The sequence below is a fragment of the Anser anser genome, assembly GCF_964211835.1.
Source record: "Anser anser genome assembly, chromosome: 20".
NCBI lineage: Eukaryota > Metazoa > Chordata > Aves > Anseriformes > Anatidae > Anser > Anser anser.
In genome coordinates this window covers 5,340,913-5,357,010 of record NC_139741.1, presented here as the reverse complement: position 1 = coordinate 5,357,010, position 16,098 = coordinate 5,340,913, and the positions used below count along the sequence as shown (strand labels likewise).

The 16,098-nt window shown below is 48.7% G+C and overlaps 1 protein-coding gene across 2 annotated transcripts in view; it reads left to right on the top strand.

Moving 5' to 3' along the window:
- Positions 1-16,098, top strand: part of SUPT6H (SPT6 homolog, histone chaperone and transcription elongation factor) — a 28,725-nt gene that overhangs the window by 9,633 nt on the left and 2,994 nt on the right. For both annotated transcript variants that reach the window (XM_083806684.1, XM_083806685.1), the window contains 28 exons: positions 153-254; positions 737-853; positions 1,398-1,487; positions 1,835-1,977; positions 2,243-2,394; positions 2,916-3,014; positions 3,183-3,312; positions 3,419-3,569; positions 3,971-4,125; positions 4,707-4,902; positions 5,245-5,384; positions 5,463-5,580; positions 6,223-6,299; positions 6,491-6,626; positions 7,020-7,157; positions 7,509-7,676; positions 8,206-8,333; positions 9,421-9,628; positions 10,091-10,238; positions 10,499-10,641; positions 11,416-11,556; positions 12,643-12,838; positions 12,973-13,211; positions 13,468-13,581; positions 14,154-14,278; positions 14,528-14,640; positions 15,035-15,112; positions 15,199-15,365. In XM_083806684.1, the coding sequence (XP_083662810.1) occupies positions 153-254; positions 737-853; positions 1,398-1,487; positions 1,835-1,977; positions 2,243-2,394; positions 2,916-3,014; positions 3,183-3,312; positions 3,419-3,569; positions 3,971-4,125; positions 4,707-4,902; positions 5,245-5,384; positions 5,463-5,580; positions 6,223-6,299; positions 6,491-6,626; positions 7,020-7,157; positions 7,509-7,676; positions 8,206-8,333; positions 9,421-9,628; positions 10,091-10,238; positions 10,499-10,641; positions 11,416-11,556; positions 12,643-12,838; positions 12,973-13,211; positions 13,468-13,581; positions 14,154-14,278; positions 14,528-14,640; positions 15,035-15,112; positions 15,199-15,365 (3,912 nt within the window). The remainder of the gene's footprint in view (positions 1-152; positions 255-736; positions 854-1,397; positions 1,488-1,834; positions 1,978-2,242; positions 2,395-2,915; positions 3,015-3,182; positions 3,313-3,418; positions 3,570-3,970; positions 4,126-4,706; positions 4,903-5,244; positions 5,385-5,462; positions 5,581-6,222; positions 6,300-6,490; positions 6,627-7,019; positions 7,158-7,508; positions 7,677-8,205; positions 8,334-9,420; positions 9,629-10,090; positions 10,239-10,498; positions 10,642-11,415; positions 11,557-12,642; positions 12,839-12,972; positions 13,212-13,467; positions 13,582-14,153; positions 14,279-14,527; positions 14,641-15,034; positions 15,113-15,198; positions 15,366-16,098) is intronic.

Genomic DNA, 16,098 nt, shown 5'->3' with positions numbered 1-16,098 from the left:
AGCTGTCCTCAGCATAGCCCTGTGGGTGTGGCAGCTACTGAGACCCCAGAGGCAATCTGCAGCTCAAAACAGTCATTTCCAGGCTTCCTAAAAACGCTGCAGTGAGCCCTGGTGCTGTGTGTGCCTCTGCTAATCCTGTTGTCTTTTCACAGTTGCGATCCATCCCAGTAAAGAATGCTGAAGATGACGAGCTGGAGGAAGAAGCTGACTGGATTTACAGGAATGCATTTGCAACACCCACCATCTCCTTGCAGGTAAAGGGCTATGCCTGGGACTTCTGTCCTAAGATGGCTGGTGACTTGAAGGTGCTATAGATTTCTAGCCTGGAGACGTTCCAAGAGTTTGCTTAGAGAAATGTCATGCCCAGGATACTTTTCTATTTCTCTGGTTTTGAGTGGGTCACTTAACACACACGTCTTCATTTCCACGTTGATAAAACAGGACAAAAAGCAGCACAGAGACGTTGCGAGAATAATTGTCATAAAAGACTGAAAGATCTCTGAGCCACTGTGCACTTAGGGATAAACTAATATTAGCTGCGATCTGCTTTTAACGATGGGTTACATTGGCCAGATGCTGCTTCTGTGTTTTCTTTTAAGCCAGTCGTGCTTTTCTGTGGTCTAAAATCGCAGCATGTAGCTAAGCCTGTATTTCCAGCTAACAGAGGGATCACCATTTTCCAGCCTTAGCTTGGACTGCTCTTTTAAGCACCATAATGTGTTGTTTATCCTTTTAGGAAAGTTCTGACTACCTTGATCGTGGACAAGCCGCCAGCAGCTTCAGCCGCAAGGGGCCCAGCACCATCCAGAAGATTAAAGAAGCCCTGAATTTCATGAGAAATCAACACTTTGAGGTACCTCATAACTCAGCTTCGTTTTCGAGGCAAAGCCTGAGTCACCGTCTCCTTATCCAGGCAGGATTAGTCAAGGGGCTGCTGGAGGTATTTAGGGTAACAAAGTAGTCAGGTCTGAGGTGCCATACCTGGTTGCCTGTCCTGTGACAAAATGGTGCTTCTCTGCAAAGTGCAGCTCATCTCGTGTGAGATGGGACAGCAGAGGTTTTAAGGCCTGTTTGATGGGGCTGCTATTGCCCTGTTTGCCTGATCCTGGACAAATAGATAAATGAGGTGGAGGAATTCCAGAGTCTCTTGAACCTTGCATGGTCCATTCGGCCTGTTTTCTCAGGTGCTGCCTGATGTCACAGAAGCTCTCTGGTGTATGTGATGCATTCTTTGGTGGAACAGTCTCGAGTTGTGTTGCGACTCAGTACATCTCCCACATTGCTGCCCCATCAGCTTGTTCTCCGCCATGGGACAGGAGCGATCTCTGGACTCCTGGCTGCCAGGAGCAGCGCACTCTCCTTTTGCTTGGTGTTGACGAGTCTCGTTTCTGACCTAGGTCCCATTCATCGCCTTCTACAGAAAGGAGTACGTAGAGCCAGAGCTGCACATCAACGACCTGTGGAGAGTCTGGCAGTGGGATGAGAAGGTGAGGGGTGTTTTCATTGGTAATTATCCCATCAGCATTTATTTTATCTTCCCACCTAGCTGGAGACCTTCTATGCTTTTTTTTTTACTCATTTTGCATCTCTGCTATCATGTGGTGTTAAAGGATTATCTGACAAAAGAGGGTGCAAAAAATAGTCCTTTCCCTTCACCAAGATCCTTTTGTGTAGTGACCTTTCCTGCAAGGAGTGCAAGTTCCTTTTCTGCTGTAGAGAAAATATCCTGAGATCCTGGGAGTGCCTCTCTAGGAGCCCCTGTTTGGGAAGGGAGGAGATAAAGGTGACGCACAGCTACAGTGCATTTCACTGGAGATTTCTGTTTTCTTGTTAGTGGACCCAGCTGAAGATCCGCAAGCAGAACCTGACACGTCTGTTTGAGAAGATGCAAGCCTACCAGTATGAGCAAATATCTGCTGACCCAGACAAGCCTTTGGCTGATGGAATAAGGGCCCTTGATACTACTGACATGGAGAGGTATGGTGCCATGACGTTTTTGAATTCATTCCAAAATGACTGAAAATGTGTACCAACCTATCTGTACAACACTGACCCTCTGGCCATTGCACTACACTGATTATAGCCTCACCACAACGCCAGCAATGAGAAATATTTAAAACTCCTTCAGAAGATGAGCCCAAGCACTCCTTCTGCCTGACCTGTCCCAGAGCAGGTTCCGTGAGCGCTCTGCCCACAGCTCTGCTGTGAGCAGGATGTAACATGCTGGCTTTGCATGTCCTAGGCTGAAGGATGTGCAGTCCATGGACGAGCTGAAGGACGTGTATAATCACTTCCTGCTGTACTATGGGCGAGACATCCCCAAGATGCAGAATGCTGCAAAGGCTGCTCGAAAGAAGCAAAAGCGTATCCGAGAGGATGGTGAAGAGGAAGAAGGTTTGTCCCCAAACTTGATAAGTCTCCTAATCCAGGGCTGGTTCAAAATCCTGGTTCAAAAGAGTAGTAAGAAAGTTTGTTGAAAAGCCTTTGTGTGTGCACAGACCATCTCTGCGGTTCCCTTCCATCTCAGGTTAGTCCCAGGTCTTCCAGACATCTCTAAAAATGCTTAAAATCTGTCATACAGGATGTTATTTTTCCAAGGGACAGAATATCGCCCCTCATGATGGGGTAAAAGCAAAGATCCAACTACCCTGATGTGTGTTTTAGCATACAACCCAGAGATATTGCTGTTAAAATCATGCAAAATAGAGAAATTGAAGAAAAGCTAGCGTTTTCAGGGTGTTTGTCTGACGCTGAATAATTGTAAGGCTACTGTGACCTTTCAGTTGTGTTCATGGGATTTAGGGGCTGTGTTGCACAGGGTAGATTGTGTTTGTCCCCTTTGCTGTGCTGCTGACACACTGCAGCAGACAGTATGCCTCTGTAAAGAGGCCTTGCTAAGCATACGCTTCCCGCAGGTGAAGGAGAGGATGCTGAAGATGATGAGCAGAAAGGGCCTGAGCTGAAGCAGGCTTCCCGTCGGGATATGTACACCATCTGTCAAACAGCTGGGCTGGGTAAGGGCTCTGCTCTGTCACGCTGAGCTCGTAGTGTGTTGTGGCCTAGCCTGCATGCTTTTCTGGGCTATGTGGCTTACTTGGAGAAGGAGGACTGGTAATTTTGCTCAGTATAGTCTACAGTATCCTTCTCATCATTTTTTGTGATTTTTTTTGTTTCCCCCCCAGACAGCCTGGCTAAAAAGTTTGGTCTGACACCCGAGCAGTTCGGAGAGAATCTCCGAGACAGTTACCAGCGGCATGAGACAGAGCAGTTCCCTGCAGAGCCCCTGGAGCTGGCCAAGGACTACGTGTGTAGGTCAGTGTGTGGGGATCCTTGCTGAGCGCCTGCGGGTGAAGCAGGAGAGAGGATCTTGGCACGTTATCAAGTCTCAGTGCTTAATGTTGCTTTTTTTTCCTTTTAGTCAGTTCCCAAGTCCAGAAGCTGTGCTGGAAGGAGCCCGGTACATGGTGGCTTTGCAGATAGCCAGAGAGCCTTTGGTCAGGCAGGTCCTGAGACAGACTTTCCAAGAAAGAGCTAAAATCAACATTTCACCAACCAAAAAGGGGAAGAAGGTAAGGAAGGAAGCTCTGACTCTGTGGGTCAATTTGGTGAAGGATCTAAATAAAACACAAATGTTCGTTTTGCATCTGGAAACTTCTCCCGTGTCAGTGGCAACTCTGAATAAATCTTAGAGCAGTGTGTGAGCTGGGCTGTTGGAGTGGCCAGCTCAGCAGCATGCTGCATTTTTAGTTAAGCATTTCATCAGACCTGATTCTTACTGTTGAGATGTTGCCTTCAGTTGCTGGAACAGTCTGTTTCTCGAGCTGGGAACAGATTCCACTGTGTCGTGCTGGGGAAGGAAACGTAAACTGGCAGGCATAGGGGTGACGGGGTATTTAATGAAAACCAGTGTACAGTAGGGTCACTCCTTGTGAATGCCCTGCCTGCATACTGACTCTCTCCTCTCTCCCAGGATATTGATGAAGCCCACTATGCCTATTCCTTTAAATACTTGAAGAACAAGCCTGTGAAGGAGCTGCGAGATGACCAGTTCCTGAAAATGAGCCTGGCGGAGGATGAGGCCCTGCTGACTATAGACATCAGCATTGACATGAAAGGAGTGGAGGGGTGAGTCCTCGCTGGTTGTGCCTTGGCAGAGCTCGTTCATCCAGTGCTGCTGTGCTGTTAGAGCTCCTCTGTAACCCAGACTGCTCCTGGAGGTCGTGGTCTGGTGGTTTCCTGTGCCTTAATGATAAGCCGCCTCAGGGGGCTCGCTTTTATCATCACCTTACTGAAAACTCTAGAAGACATCTGGCTTATTCATTTGAAAGCAAATTCTAAAGCCTTTAGGCTTTTTGTGAAAGGCAGTGCTTGTTTCCAAATCACCCTTGCTGTGTGGCTCCTTGGTTTCTTCCCTGCACATCTGAGCAGCCACACTGTAAGGTAAGGGTGTGCTGCAGTGGCTGTGGGCTCCCCTGTGTCAGTCCTCTCTGTGCTGCCAGCAGAACGTTCAGCTGTGGTCTGTCTAGCAGCATAGCTCTTGCACCTAAAGGAGTCTTGGATGGGAGGATTGGCCCTTCTCTGTACTTACCAGGTAGCTTCCTCAATCAGGTGCTACTGTCACGTCCCCGTGCAGGAATCTGACAGTGGTGGCATCAATGCAGGCGTTTGGAGCCTGTCTCTATCTCCCCCTGTCATTTTTTTTGCAGTTACGGTAGCGACCAGACATACTTTGAGGAAATCAAACAGTTCTACTATCGGGATGAGTTCAGCCACCAGGTGCAGGAGTGGAATCGGCAGCGTACAATGGCCATTGAGCGGTCCCTCAACCAGTTCCTCTACGTGCAGATGGCTAAAGAGTTGAAGAACAAGCTGTTGGTGGAGGCCAAGGAGTACGTCCTCAAGGTGAGGTGGGGGACAGATGGGTTTGAGTCAGACCTGGGGTTAACAAATGCTAAAAGTCCTGCAGCCTGCTGAGGATGGCTGCTCACAGGCCATATACAGGCACTTGGGAAGGAGGAGGGGACAGTGGGAGGTCTGAGTCAGGTTCTAAAGACAGAGAGTGAAGCAGATGTTTCAGTGGGAGGAAAAATGGGCTTTGTGTGTCTGGAGACCTGGTCCTAATCCTGGCAGACTCTTCTGTCCTGCTGCCCTGAGCAGTCCCTGACCTTCCCTCTGGAGAAGGGCTATACCAGAGCACCTGCAGTGGATTTTCTCACTCGTGTCTCTCCTTCTCCGTTCTGCTAGGCTTGCAGCCGCAAGCTGTACAACTGGCTAAAAGTAGCTTCATACCGTCCTGATCAGCAAGTGGAGGAAGACGATGATTTCATGGACGAAAACCAAGGGAAGGGGATTCGGGTGCTAGGCATTGCCTTCTCCTCAGCCAGGTAGGAGGAGAGGAATTGGCTCTGGATCTGTGTTCAGCTTTAGCAGTCCTCTGTGTCTGAGTGATCTTTGTTTTGCAGGGACCACCCCGTGTTCTGCGCCCTTGTTAATGGAGAGGGCGAGGTTACAGACTTCCTCCGATTGCCACATTTCACAAAGAGAAGGAATGCCTGGCGTGAGGAAGAGAGAGAGAAGAAGGTGAGCCTTGGCGCAGCTCATGTCTTGAGACTAGTGCCTTCAGGTTGCTTTTGGTACTGGGTGATGCTGTGGGCTGGTGAGGAATAACCAGTCTGAAGACAGCGCAGGCTTTGTCACTCCTGCATGCAAGAACTCTGCCTTTTTTTTTTCCACCCTGTAATTATCCTGCTGGAGAGGCTTTCAGTTAGATTCCAGTTCGCTCCTGCTGCTCCTCCTACAGGGAGTGACAGCACCTTGCCATTCCTGAGTTCTGTCGGTTGGGGTTTGTGAGCTTCTGTGGTTACACAGCTACGGCAATCTTCTCCCCTTTCCCTGATCACGCTGTAACAGTGAAAGGCTGCAGGGCCTACTGGAGCTTGGGACAGGCTTTTAACTTCCATTCCCTGCTTGTACTGCTATCCTGAAACACAGAAGCATGACAGCATCACTCTCTCCTCTGCACAGCTTTCATGTTTGTCCTTGCAGTTGTCTGCAGGTCCTCTGGAGAAGGTATTTATCTAGATCCATGTCGTGGTGGCAGATCAAGGTAGCAGTGAGGGAGGATTTTCCCTGTGAAATAGGAACCCAAGACTAGTAGCTAATTCAATGCAGAAACTCTCCACAGCTTTTCTGCTCTGAACTGTCTCGCCTTTTTCTTTCCAGGCACAGGATATTGAAACCTTGAAAAAATTTCTTTTGAACAAGAAGCCTCACGTGGTGACAATCGCAGGCGAGAACAGGTCAGAGCAAGTGTCTTTGTGTTCCTTCCACTTCCAGGTCTCTTTGCAGTCCTTTCCTTGTGCTCCTTCACGTGTCATTGTTTGTACAGTTAGCAGGAGGAGGAGCAGGCAGCCTCCAAAACAGTTTTTGAGTATGTAGCAAACTGCAGTCTTGCATTCTCCCCTCAATACCCTTGGCCATCTCTCCCTAGGGATGCTCAGATGCTGATGGAGGATGTAAAGAGAATTGTTCATGAGCTGGATCAGGGGCAGCAGCTGTCCTCTATAGGAGTGGAGCTGGTGGACAATGAACTGGCCATCCTCTACATGAACAGCAAGAAGTCTGAGGTGAGCCTTCTGTTATTCTAGACACCTCTTAGTCTTACTCAGGCTGTCTTGGCCTCTGTTTATTGTGGTGGCCCAGCCTTGTGTCATCCACTGCCTCATGCGATCCATCTAGAAAGTGACATGCTGATCCCTGGGTCAAGGCAAAGCATCTTGTTTTGGTTTCCCTGAAGAAATTGGCACCAGCAGATGTACAAAGTAGATGTTGGTGCATTCTGAAATCAATTTTGTTCAGCTGAGTGGATGGGTTTGTTTCATTCCTTGTTACAGCATCATTCCTGTGGGTCTTTAATCTTGGTTCTCTTTGCCTGAGCACCAAATGCTTCCTGTGTTCCAGTTCTTGTCTGACGTCTTGGCATGTTGTGCTACAAAATGTGATTCTCTGGCCTCTTGCAGAATGAGTTCCGGGATTACCCACCTCTGCTGCGTCAAGCAGTCTCCCTTGCTCGTCGCATTCAGGATCCTCTCATAGAGTTTGCCCAGGTCTGCAGCTCTGATGAGGATATTCTCTGCCTGAAACTCCACCCTCTGCAGGTAAGGTTTTCTTGTAGGATCCTTGGCTAGGGGGGATCCATCTCTGGGAGGGGAAAATAAATAAATAAATAAAGTGGCCTGGGAGACCTGGGACTGTTTTCTGTCAAGGAAAAGTATCCCAAGCTGAACCGGTGCAAGTTCTGCCTGTTCTGTGCCACGTTCAGGCTACACAGCACCTTTTTTTCTGCCTTCTTTAGCTCATCTGCCTCCTGCCTTTAGGCTGTTCCCAGGGGTAACTCTGAGGTGCGGTACAGCACCTGAGAGCCAGTCTACTGCGTTTGGCCCTGCTTGCTTTATGGCAAAGCGTTGCACACATCCCCTTGCGAGGCTAATGCCTCTCCCTTCTGTCAGGAGCACGTGGTGAAGGAGGAACTGCTGAATGCCCTCTACTGCGAATTCATAAACCGTGTGAACGAGGTGGGAGTGGATGTCAATCGGGCAATTGCTCACCCTCACAGCCAGGCTTTGCTGCAGTATGTGTGTGGCCTGGGACCACGCAAAGGCACTCATCTGCTAAAGGTAAGGAGGCTTGTGTCACTGCCTACAAAAACAAAGCAGCCCGAACTGTGTGCGAGTTGGCCTGATGGCAGTGCTGCGACGAGCTGAGTCAGAGTTCTGCGTGCCAGATGCAGCTGACAGCTCCGTCGGCGGGTTTTCATATGTGTTACCTCACTGCGCCTAACCCCGAAGCTGTTTGTGGACTTGTGTCCTTCACAGACCCACGCAACTCAGCAGATCTGTCAGTACGAGCTAGCTCCTGAACTCACAGGAGCGGATGCACTGTCATAGTATCAGGACGCCTCCATACTGCAGAAAACACGAGGCAAAAAGCCAACGCTTTTCCTGCGAGCTGGAGCTGTTCCACGGGGAGTCATCTCCCTTCGTGCAGTGTTGAGACACAGGCAGAGGGCAACAGTTAATGATTTGTGATGGTCTCGGTTATGTCAGATGCTTTGAATACCGCACTGTCCAGCGTGAATCCTCTGCTTTTCCTGGTAAATCCTTGGGTTTGAACAGTAAAACTTAATGCTGCTTCCTCTTTCTCCAGATCTTAAAACAGAACAACACACGCCTGGAGAACAGGACCCAGCTGGTTACGATGTGTCACATGGGACCCAAGGTGTTTATCAACTGTGCTGGCTTCATCAAAATTGACACAGCGTCGCTGGGCGATAGGTGGGTGTTGGGTTGTGTTCAGTGCTGCACAGGCTGTGAAGTTAAATGTGTCACAGGCTGAAACAGTCTCCTTCTGTGGAGTCCATGTTCCTAGGAGTTTCTGTGTGGCCCCTCTGATCTCCGGCCAAGTTCAGGTATTGCTGGTTATTAATCTGATTCTTAAGGGTAGCTAAAAACGTGTCCAGCAATGTGAGCTGCGGAACATTAATTATATAGCTTGCTATGGTGTGAAAGACCCTTTGTGGTCAAGAGGAACTAGACTAAAACCAGTTGTTCCTTAACTTTCCGTAGTCCTTGTGCATGTCCGTCAGTGACCCGTATGCACTTCTGTTTGGTTTCTGCCTAGTCCTACCAACAGTATTTTATTTTTCTGAAGTTTGAGAATAGAGGCATAAATCAGCAATTCAACTTCCTCATAGCAGTACTGGTCAATCTGTAGAGCATTAGGTTACTGGTAATTGAACGAGAGATGTGTGTTTGGAGGACAGTGATAACCCATTTTCTAAGTCTTCAGCTGCCAGCTTTGCGCAGAAGGGTCACTTGTTGGGAACGTGCTTTTTCTAGGGCTGCCACAGTGGTTTTTTTTGCCTTTGAAAAGCAGTCTGAGCAAGGACACCTGGCTGAATCCTTACGCTGAGTGATCCAGCCCTACCAGCTGCTTGGATCTTGCAGGACGCAAGTCCCGGAGGTGCAAGGGCAAAGCAAAGACTTCTCCAAACTGGATGCAGGTGGCTGCACCACCAGTTGGCAGTGTTTAACTTGTATAAGGAAGGAAACTTACGGAGCTATGCGCTCGTACCGCACCTATAGCAAACTGAGTCATCAAGTCTACGTAGCATCCCAAAGCCTGGCTATGACCTTGAGGCGCAGGAGCTGCGGTCTGGAATTTGCCTTGGGTCCTACTGATTTATCAAGGAAGAATTCTTTGTGTCCTGTTTAAAGTAGTTTGTTCCTTTGGGGTCAGTGGTGGCAAAGCAGCCACGCGGCCAACAGTGATGGTCAATAACGTGATTCGTGTTAGGCTGAAGGAGCTGACTCTGGAACCCTGCAGAGTCCTTATCTGAACACGTCTCTGGTTTTATTTCAGTACTGATTCCTACATCGAAGTCCTAGATGGTTCCAGAGTCCATCCCGAAACCTACGAATGGGCAAGAAAAATGGCAGTAGATGCCTTAGAATATGATGAGTCAGCTGAGGATGCTAATCCTGCAGGAGCTCTAGAGGAGATCTTAGAAAACCCCGAGCGACTGAAAGACCTGGATCTTGATGCCTTTGCTGAAGAACTGGAAAGACAGGTGTGCTGGGGATTCCTGGTGCTGAGAAACAGGGGAAGCTGTGCTGTCCAGCTCAGTTTCTTAGGTTATGTAGCTGGTGACCTTTGTCCTTTTTAGGAGATGAGCATTTATCTGTTGCCACTTTAAAATTTATAAACAGCTATAACAAGTATTTGGTGTCTGACAATGGCGTGTAGTAAGTGCTTACAGAAAGTATGCCTGGGGAAGGGAAGATAGAGTAATTACGTTGGTTTTGTCCCCGCTGAACTTATTTTGTTTCTGAATTTAGTAATAATTTTGACCTCCTCAACATACTGTGACTAAGTCCTACAGTTTGATAATACACTGTGCAGTCCTCTTTTTTTTTTTTTTTTTTAATTTGGTGTTTGATAACTTCTGTGAATTCTTTCGTAACTTATACTGGATTCCCTTTTCACCTCCTTCCTGCCACTTACGGCTTTATAACCCTTGAATACCACACAGGGCTACGGTGACAAGCATATCACTTTGTATGACATTCGAGCTGAACTGAGCTGCAGGTACAAGGACCTGAGAACACCATACCGTTCTCCAAACACGGAAGAGGTCTTCAACATGCTGACCAAAGAAACTCCAGAGACTTTTTATATAGGTGCGTCCACGTTCACTAAGAGGGCTCTGATGATTGTTGCCATCCGAAGTTGATTTAAGATGTGTAGAGGTGGGGCAAAGGGATGTTGCTGAGGGTGACATCAGGACAATGCTGAGGTTACATGTGTGTGAAGCAGCTTTTCGTGTACCTGGGAAGTCTCCTAACACCTTCGTACGCATCTGCCTTAGATCAAAGTCACTGTCTGGCCCTGCAGTTGGCTTTCAGTTCTTCATTCTCTCTTTTCTCTCATCACACCACAGGTAAAATGATCATCTGCAACGTGACCGGGATAGCCCACAGGCGACCGCAAGGAGAAAGCTACGACCAGGCAATACGGAACGATGAAACTGGCCTTTGGCAGTGTCCTTTCTGTCAGCAGGATAACTTTCCAGAGCTCAGTGAGGTAGGGCTGCTTCTCTCACTGGCCCTGCCTTTGACAGGAGCGCCTCAGCAGACTTGAGCATTTTGTAGGGATGCAGTAGCCAAGGGCTCTTGAGAAACAAGGTAACAGAGCCAAGATTATGTCTGCAGTGCCCCAGGACCCCAACCTGAATGTGACCTTTGATTGCAAATATAAAATGTTCCACTTTTGACTAATTGCCTCAGTATGGATTTGACAGGTCCTTTATGGATTTTAGTGAACTGAACTAGGAGTGAAATGGATTTGGGGATAAGCTGGCCAGTTCTTTGCAAATACATAAAGCAGGCTTGTTTGTGGTCTAGGATTGTGTTTTACGCAGAGAAGCTGCCAGTGACACGGAGAACAGAAGTTTGTTCTGCCACCTTCACAATTTTAAGAACTTATCTGGACTCCCTGCTGCTTAATGCAGCTGTACTTTAGGTCTCTCTTCCAAACATTTGAATTCCAGCATTGGTAATCAGTGACTTTAAAGTCCTATAGCGTTCGTTAGAAACCAGCCCTAGCTGCAGGCTTCTGTTCAGGGTCTAAAAATGTTCTGGCCTTCCTGGTTGCAAAGTCCCATCAGTTCTGCTCAGTTTAAGCAGGAAGACCGTGTTACTGGGTAGCTTTCATTGAAGTCTTCTGTCCTCTGCCCTTCCACACGTCTGTGCTGGCTGTGCCTGTTTGCTGACACAGCTTTTAGACTTGTTTGAGTGTGAGCTGCCTGGGTTATTGTGTTTCCATGCTGCCTGACTTTTTATCTTTGCCTTGCTCCAGGTTTGGAATCACTTTGACAGCGGTTCCTGCCCAGGTCAGGCCATTGGAGTGAAGACACGTCTGGATAATGGCGTTGCTGGCTTCATCCCAACAAAATTTCTTAGTGATAAGGTGGTCAAACGGCCAGAAGAAAGGGTGAAGGTATGAAAGCAGTGAATTTTCACATACACTGCAAGAACTAGAGGAGCGTGGAGTCAGTGGCAATAATTCAGAGTTTGGTTAATGCTGTTCCCTAAATGGTTTCTCAAACCTTACTTTTCATTGAAGGACTTTAAATCAGCAGCAAGTTCAGGTTCTGGTTAGCGTCCCTGTCCCACAGTGCAAATCTCTCTTGGCAGCTCGTAGAAACCATGTTAATCAGTTAACATGTTGTACTGTGGGAGAATTTATTATAGTCTGGGTTTGGGAGACCAGAAGGCATTCTAATGCAGAGCTGCCCTTTGTTTCTGGCTTTCTAAAGAGTTCACAGAACTGCTGTTAGTTAGATATGCGGGGTCTGTTTCCCTCTCTCGTAACTTTTTCTTCTTTTGCAATTCATTTGTGGAGGTCGTCAGAGTTACTGGTCTTGTTCAGGACAGGGAATGGGGTTCTGAAAGAAACAGAATCACGTATTTCTATCACATGATAAAATAGAGGTTTAACATCTTTGCCATCTTCTTGGACCCCCTGACAGTCCATGCAGGTGATGTATAATCCTGTAAGCACAGAGGTCTCTTAGCAGCTTTTTAAAGAGCCATTGTTGACTTCAGCACGGTTAACTGGACTAAGACATTGCAGTTTTTGTGGCGGGATTTTCCATTTCCCATTTAAGTAGAGTAGTCTTTTGGGTGTCTTCCAGTCTGTTTCTGAACAGACATAACTGCTTTCTTGTGCATCATGAAGTCCAGTTTTGCTGCTCCCATAGTTAAAGACACCTGAAATACCAAAATTCATTGTCCTCAGCTTCCAGACATGCAGTGTTCAGTGTGACATGGGGTGTAGATATTAGGTGCTAGAGAGCTGCCAGCAAAAAATGTCTTTAATCTCTTTTGATTCTAGTCGTCTTGGGGATCAGGTGATTTTCAATTCATATTGAAGGATCACTTTTAAAGGTGGTATCAGTGTGAAATATGTGAGGTGACTTGTACTTCATTGGCAGCACGACCCCACACAGGCTGCTCTGTAACGCAGGGTGCCTGGCATATCAGCCACGCCTGCTGACCAGCTGTGCATGACCCTCTCCTGCAGGTGGGAATGACTGTTCACTGCAGGATTATGAAGATCGACATTGAGAAGTTCAGTGCAGATCTGACCTGCAGGACTTCTGACTTGGTGGATAAGAACAACGAGTGGAAACTGCCTAAAGACACCTACTATGACTTTGACTCTGAGGCAGCAGATCACAAACAGGAAGAAGACCTGAAAAGAAAGCAGCAGCGAACAAGTGAGTCTGTCCTTTTTCTCTCCCCTGTGACACCAGCCTTCCCAGGCTGCTTTAGGAGAATAAGCGCAATTAGATGTGCGCTTGGAATAAAGCAGTTCCTCTTGGAAGCCTAAATACTCCTCTTTGTCCCCTAGCGTACATCAAGAGAGTAATTGCTCACCCGTCATTCCACAACATTAGCTTCAAGCAAGCTGAGAAGATGATGGAGACCATGGACCAAGGGGACGTGATTATTCGGCCAAGCAGCAAAGGGGAGAACCACCTTACTGTCACCTGGAAGGTGAACGATGGGATTTACCAGCACGTCGATGTCCGAGAAGAGGGCAAGGAGAACGCTTTCAGTCTGGGCTCCACGCTTTGGATTAACACAGAGGTAAGAGCCCTGCAGAGCATGCCTGGGAAGGATTTGGTGTGAAACAAGTACCACCTCCTTGGCAGGAACAGGTTGGCACAGCCTTTCTGTCCTTGCAGCTGTGTTCAGGCTATTGCAATGGATGTTACTCTCCTCCTTAGACTCTTTTCACTCCAAGCATCCAGCCTTGCTGTGCAGGATGACCAATAGCTGTATAGTAGGATCAGAGTTCCTCATCATGCACCCTAAATACCTCTTTAAATGTGTTTGTCCAAAGGAGTTTGAAGACCTGGATGAAATTGTCGCTCGCTATGTCCAGCCTATGGCTTCTTTTGCCAGAGACCTGTTGAATCACAAATACTATCAGGATTGCAACGGTGGAGACAAGAAGGTGAGCCCGTCCCAGGCTGCGGTAGCTTGTGTGGGAGATAAATAGGGAGATAATCTGCCCTTTGGGGAGATAATCTGCCCTTTGTCCCAGGGCAGATCTTAAACTCTTTGAGTCTAGCATGAGCTGCTGGACTGAGCTCTGATCTTCCTTGTCACTTGGGGCTTGGCAGTCACTTTCCAGCTGTAGGTTTCAAGGGGATTGTCTAGGAGCAATGGAGTCAGGATGGGTTCCTGCACTGTGAGTGTGGAGGAACACCTACAGTGCTGTGCCAGAGCCCAGCCAGTAAATGTCACTGGAAGAGATCACTGGAGAGAGTGCTTCTCTCTGCAGATTTGTGATCAGAACCAGTAATATGCATTGCCTGGGCTAAGCCTCCCAGGCTGTGGTCTGTCTGCTCACAGAACCCTGCTCAGAAACAGTGCTGTTAGTGGTCCTTGTCGGATCGCTGGCATCAGGGCTGGGGAGAAAACGGGCTGAAAACAGCGTGGAGGGAGATATCTGCAGGTTCTCTATGTTGCTAAAAATGTAGGCTCTCCTTGAGCATTTCTTTTTCTCTTTCTTTCTCTAATTAGAAGCTGGAAGAGCTGCTGATAAAGACCAAGAAAGAGAAGCCAACATTTATTCCCTACTTTATCAGTGCCTGTAAAGATCTACCTGGCAAATTCCTCTTGGGATATCAGCCTCGAGGCAAACCAAGGTAAATGAGAGGCAAGCCCAGCAGCTGGAGCCGAGTACTGCCAGTACCACACCTGGCCTTAGTGCTGCCAGTTTCTCTTACAGTTCTGTCAGTCTCACTGTAAGTCAGCCTTCACCCGAGTTTGTGGGCCTTGCCTGTCATGCCTGTTCCTATTGTTGCCTGTTAGCATGAGGGTGCTGTGTGGAGGCAGGTATCTGAAGCAGCCTGTGATCTCTTGTGCTCTCCTGCATTCACTGCTCCTCCTCACAGGATAGAGTATGTGACAGTCACACCAGAAGGATTCCGCTACCGGGGCCAGATCTTCCCTACCGTGAACGGACTCTTCCGATGGTTTAAGGATCATTATCAGGACCCTGTTCCAGGTGAGCATCCCAAAGCCTGTGTCTCAGCTTTCTGTTTCGTGGGTGTCACGTCGCAGGGGCAATTCTGTGTTCTTTGTCCCTGAAATGTGTTCTAGGATTTTCTATACTTGGAAGGTTTCAAAGTGCTCAAGTTTTTGTGTTCCATGGACCTGTTAAGAGCTCTCCTAAAAATTAATCTTTTGCCCATGTGGGCCATGCAGCAAGGGCTGGGATTGCCCCTTTCCCCTCCCTGAGCCTCTCCCACCATACAGTCCTGCACACGCCATGTCCCGGTAAAAGTGCACCTTGCCAATACAAGTGTTTCCAACGATTTTTTTTCAAATCCTGAATTTCAGACCAGTAGCTGCTCTTCTGGGAGAACTAACCCATCCCCCTTGGCTTCTGTTTTACACAGGTATTACCCCCAGCAGTAGCAGTCGGACCAGGACTCCAGCCTCCATTAACGCTACTCCAGCTAACATTAACCTGGCAGGTCAGTGCAGGCCTTTCCTGGTGGAACTGGGGTGCAAGGTCCTCCTCCAGGCTCTGCGTTGTCTAACACGATGGTCCTTCTTGCAGACCTGACCCGTGCAGTGAACGCCCTCCCGCAGAACATGACCTCCCAGATGTTCAGTGCCATCGCTGCCGTGACGGGCCAGGGGCAGAACCCAAATGCCACCCCTGCACAGTGGGCATCCAGTCAGTATGGCTACGGGGGCAGCGGAGGTGGCAGCAGCGCGTACCATGTAGGTGTCACTTCTAAGCCTTGGGGACGAGGTGCTGCGTGGCTTCTTCCCACCGCTAGAAACCATCCCGTGGGGATTCTGCTGGGCTGAGGGGTTGCTCCTTGCCAGAGATCCTAGCTGCACCCGTACTGCTGCAGAGGGGAGCCTGGCAGGGTTCTTGGACCAGATTTCTTCTTGCCTCCCTCCCGTGGCTGAGGAAATGAGGCGTGTAACCCAGTCCTGCTCTGGAGAGAGTTGAAACAAATAGCAAACTGGCCAGGCCCCCAAGGAATGTGGCAGGGTAGAGAGAAGGGATCCAGCGGTGAAGGCACACAACCTTGTGATTGTGCCCCTGAATCGCCAACGTGAGCTGCCAGAGGAAGAGATTAGCTGGGAAACTATGCGCTGAGTTTGCAGGGCTTTTCAGCTCAGCGTGCTAATCTCCGAGCTGCACCGGCAGGCGAACACCTCAGCCTGACCGAATACCCAGGGGCTTTGCAGGGAGTTGAACAGTTTCAGCTCGTGCTGAAGCCTTTCCTCACGCACGCTGGTGCCTGCCTCCCCCCGGCACACGCTGCCAGCTCCCTGGCTGACCCTGAGGCTAAATCCAGCTGCGGAAGGACTGAGTTGTCTGGGTACAAGAAACACGCCCTGCCATTAGATCTGATGAAGAGGTGCTGCAAGACAAGGCTTGCAGGGAGGAGAGATTCTCTTTTGGACCACCTTGGGAGGCTTCCATGGAGTTTTGCAAAAC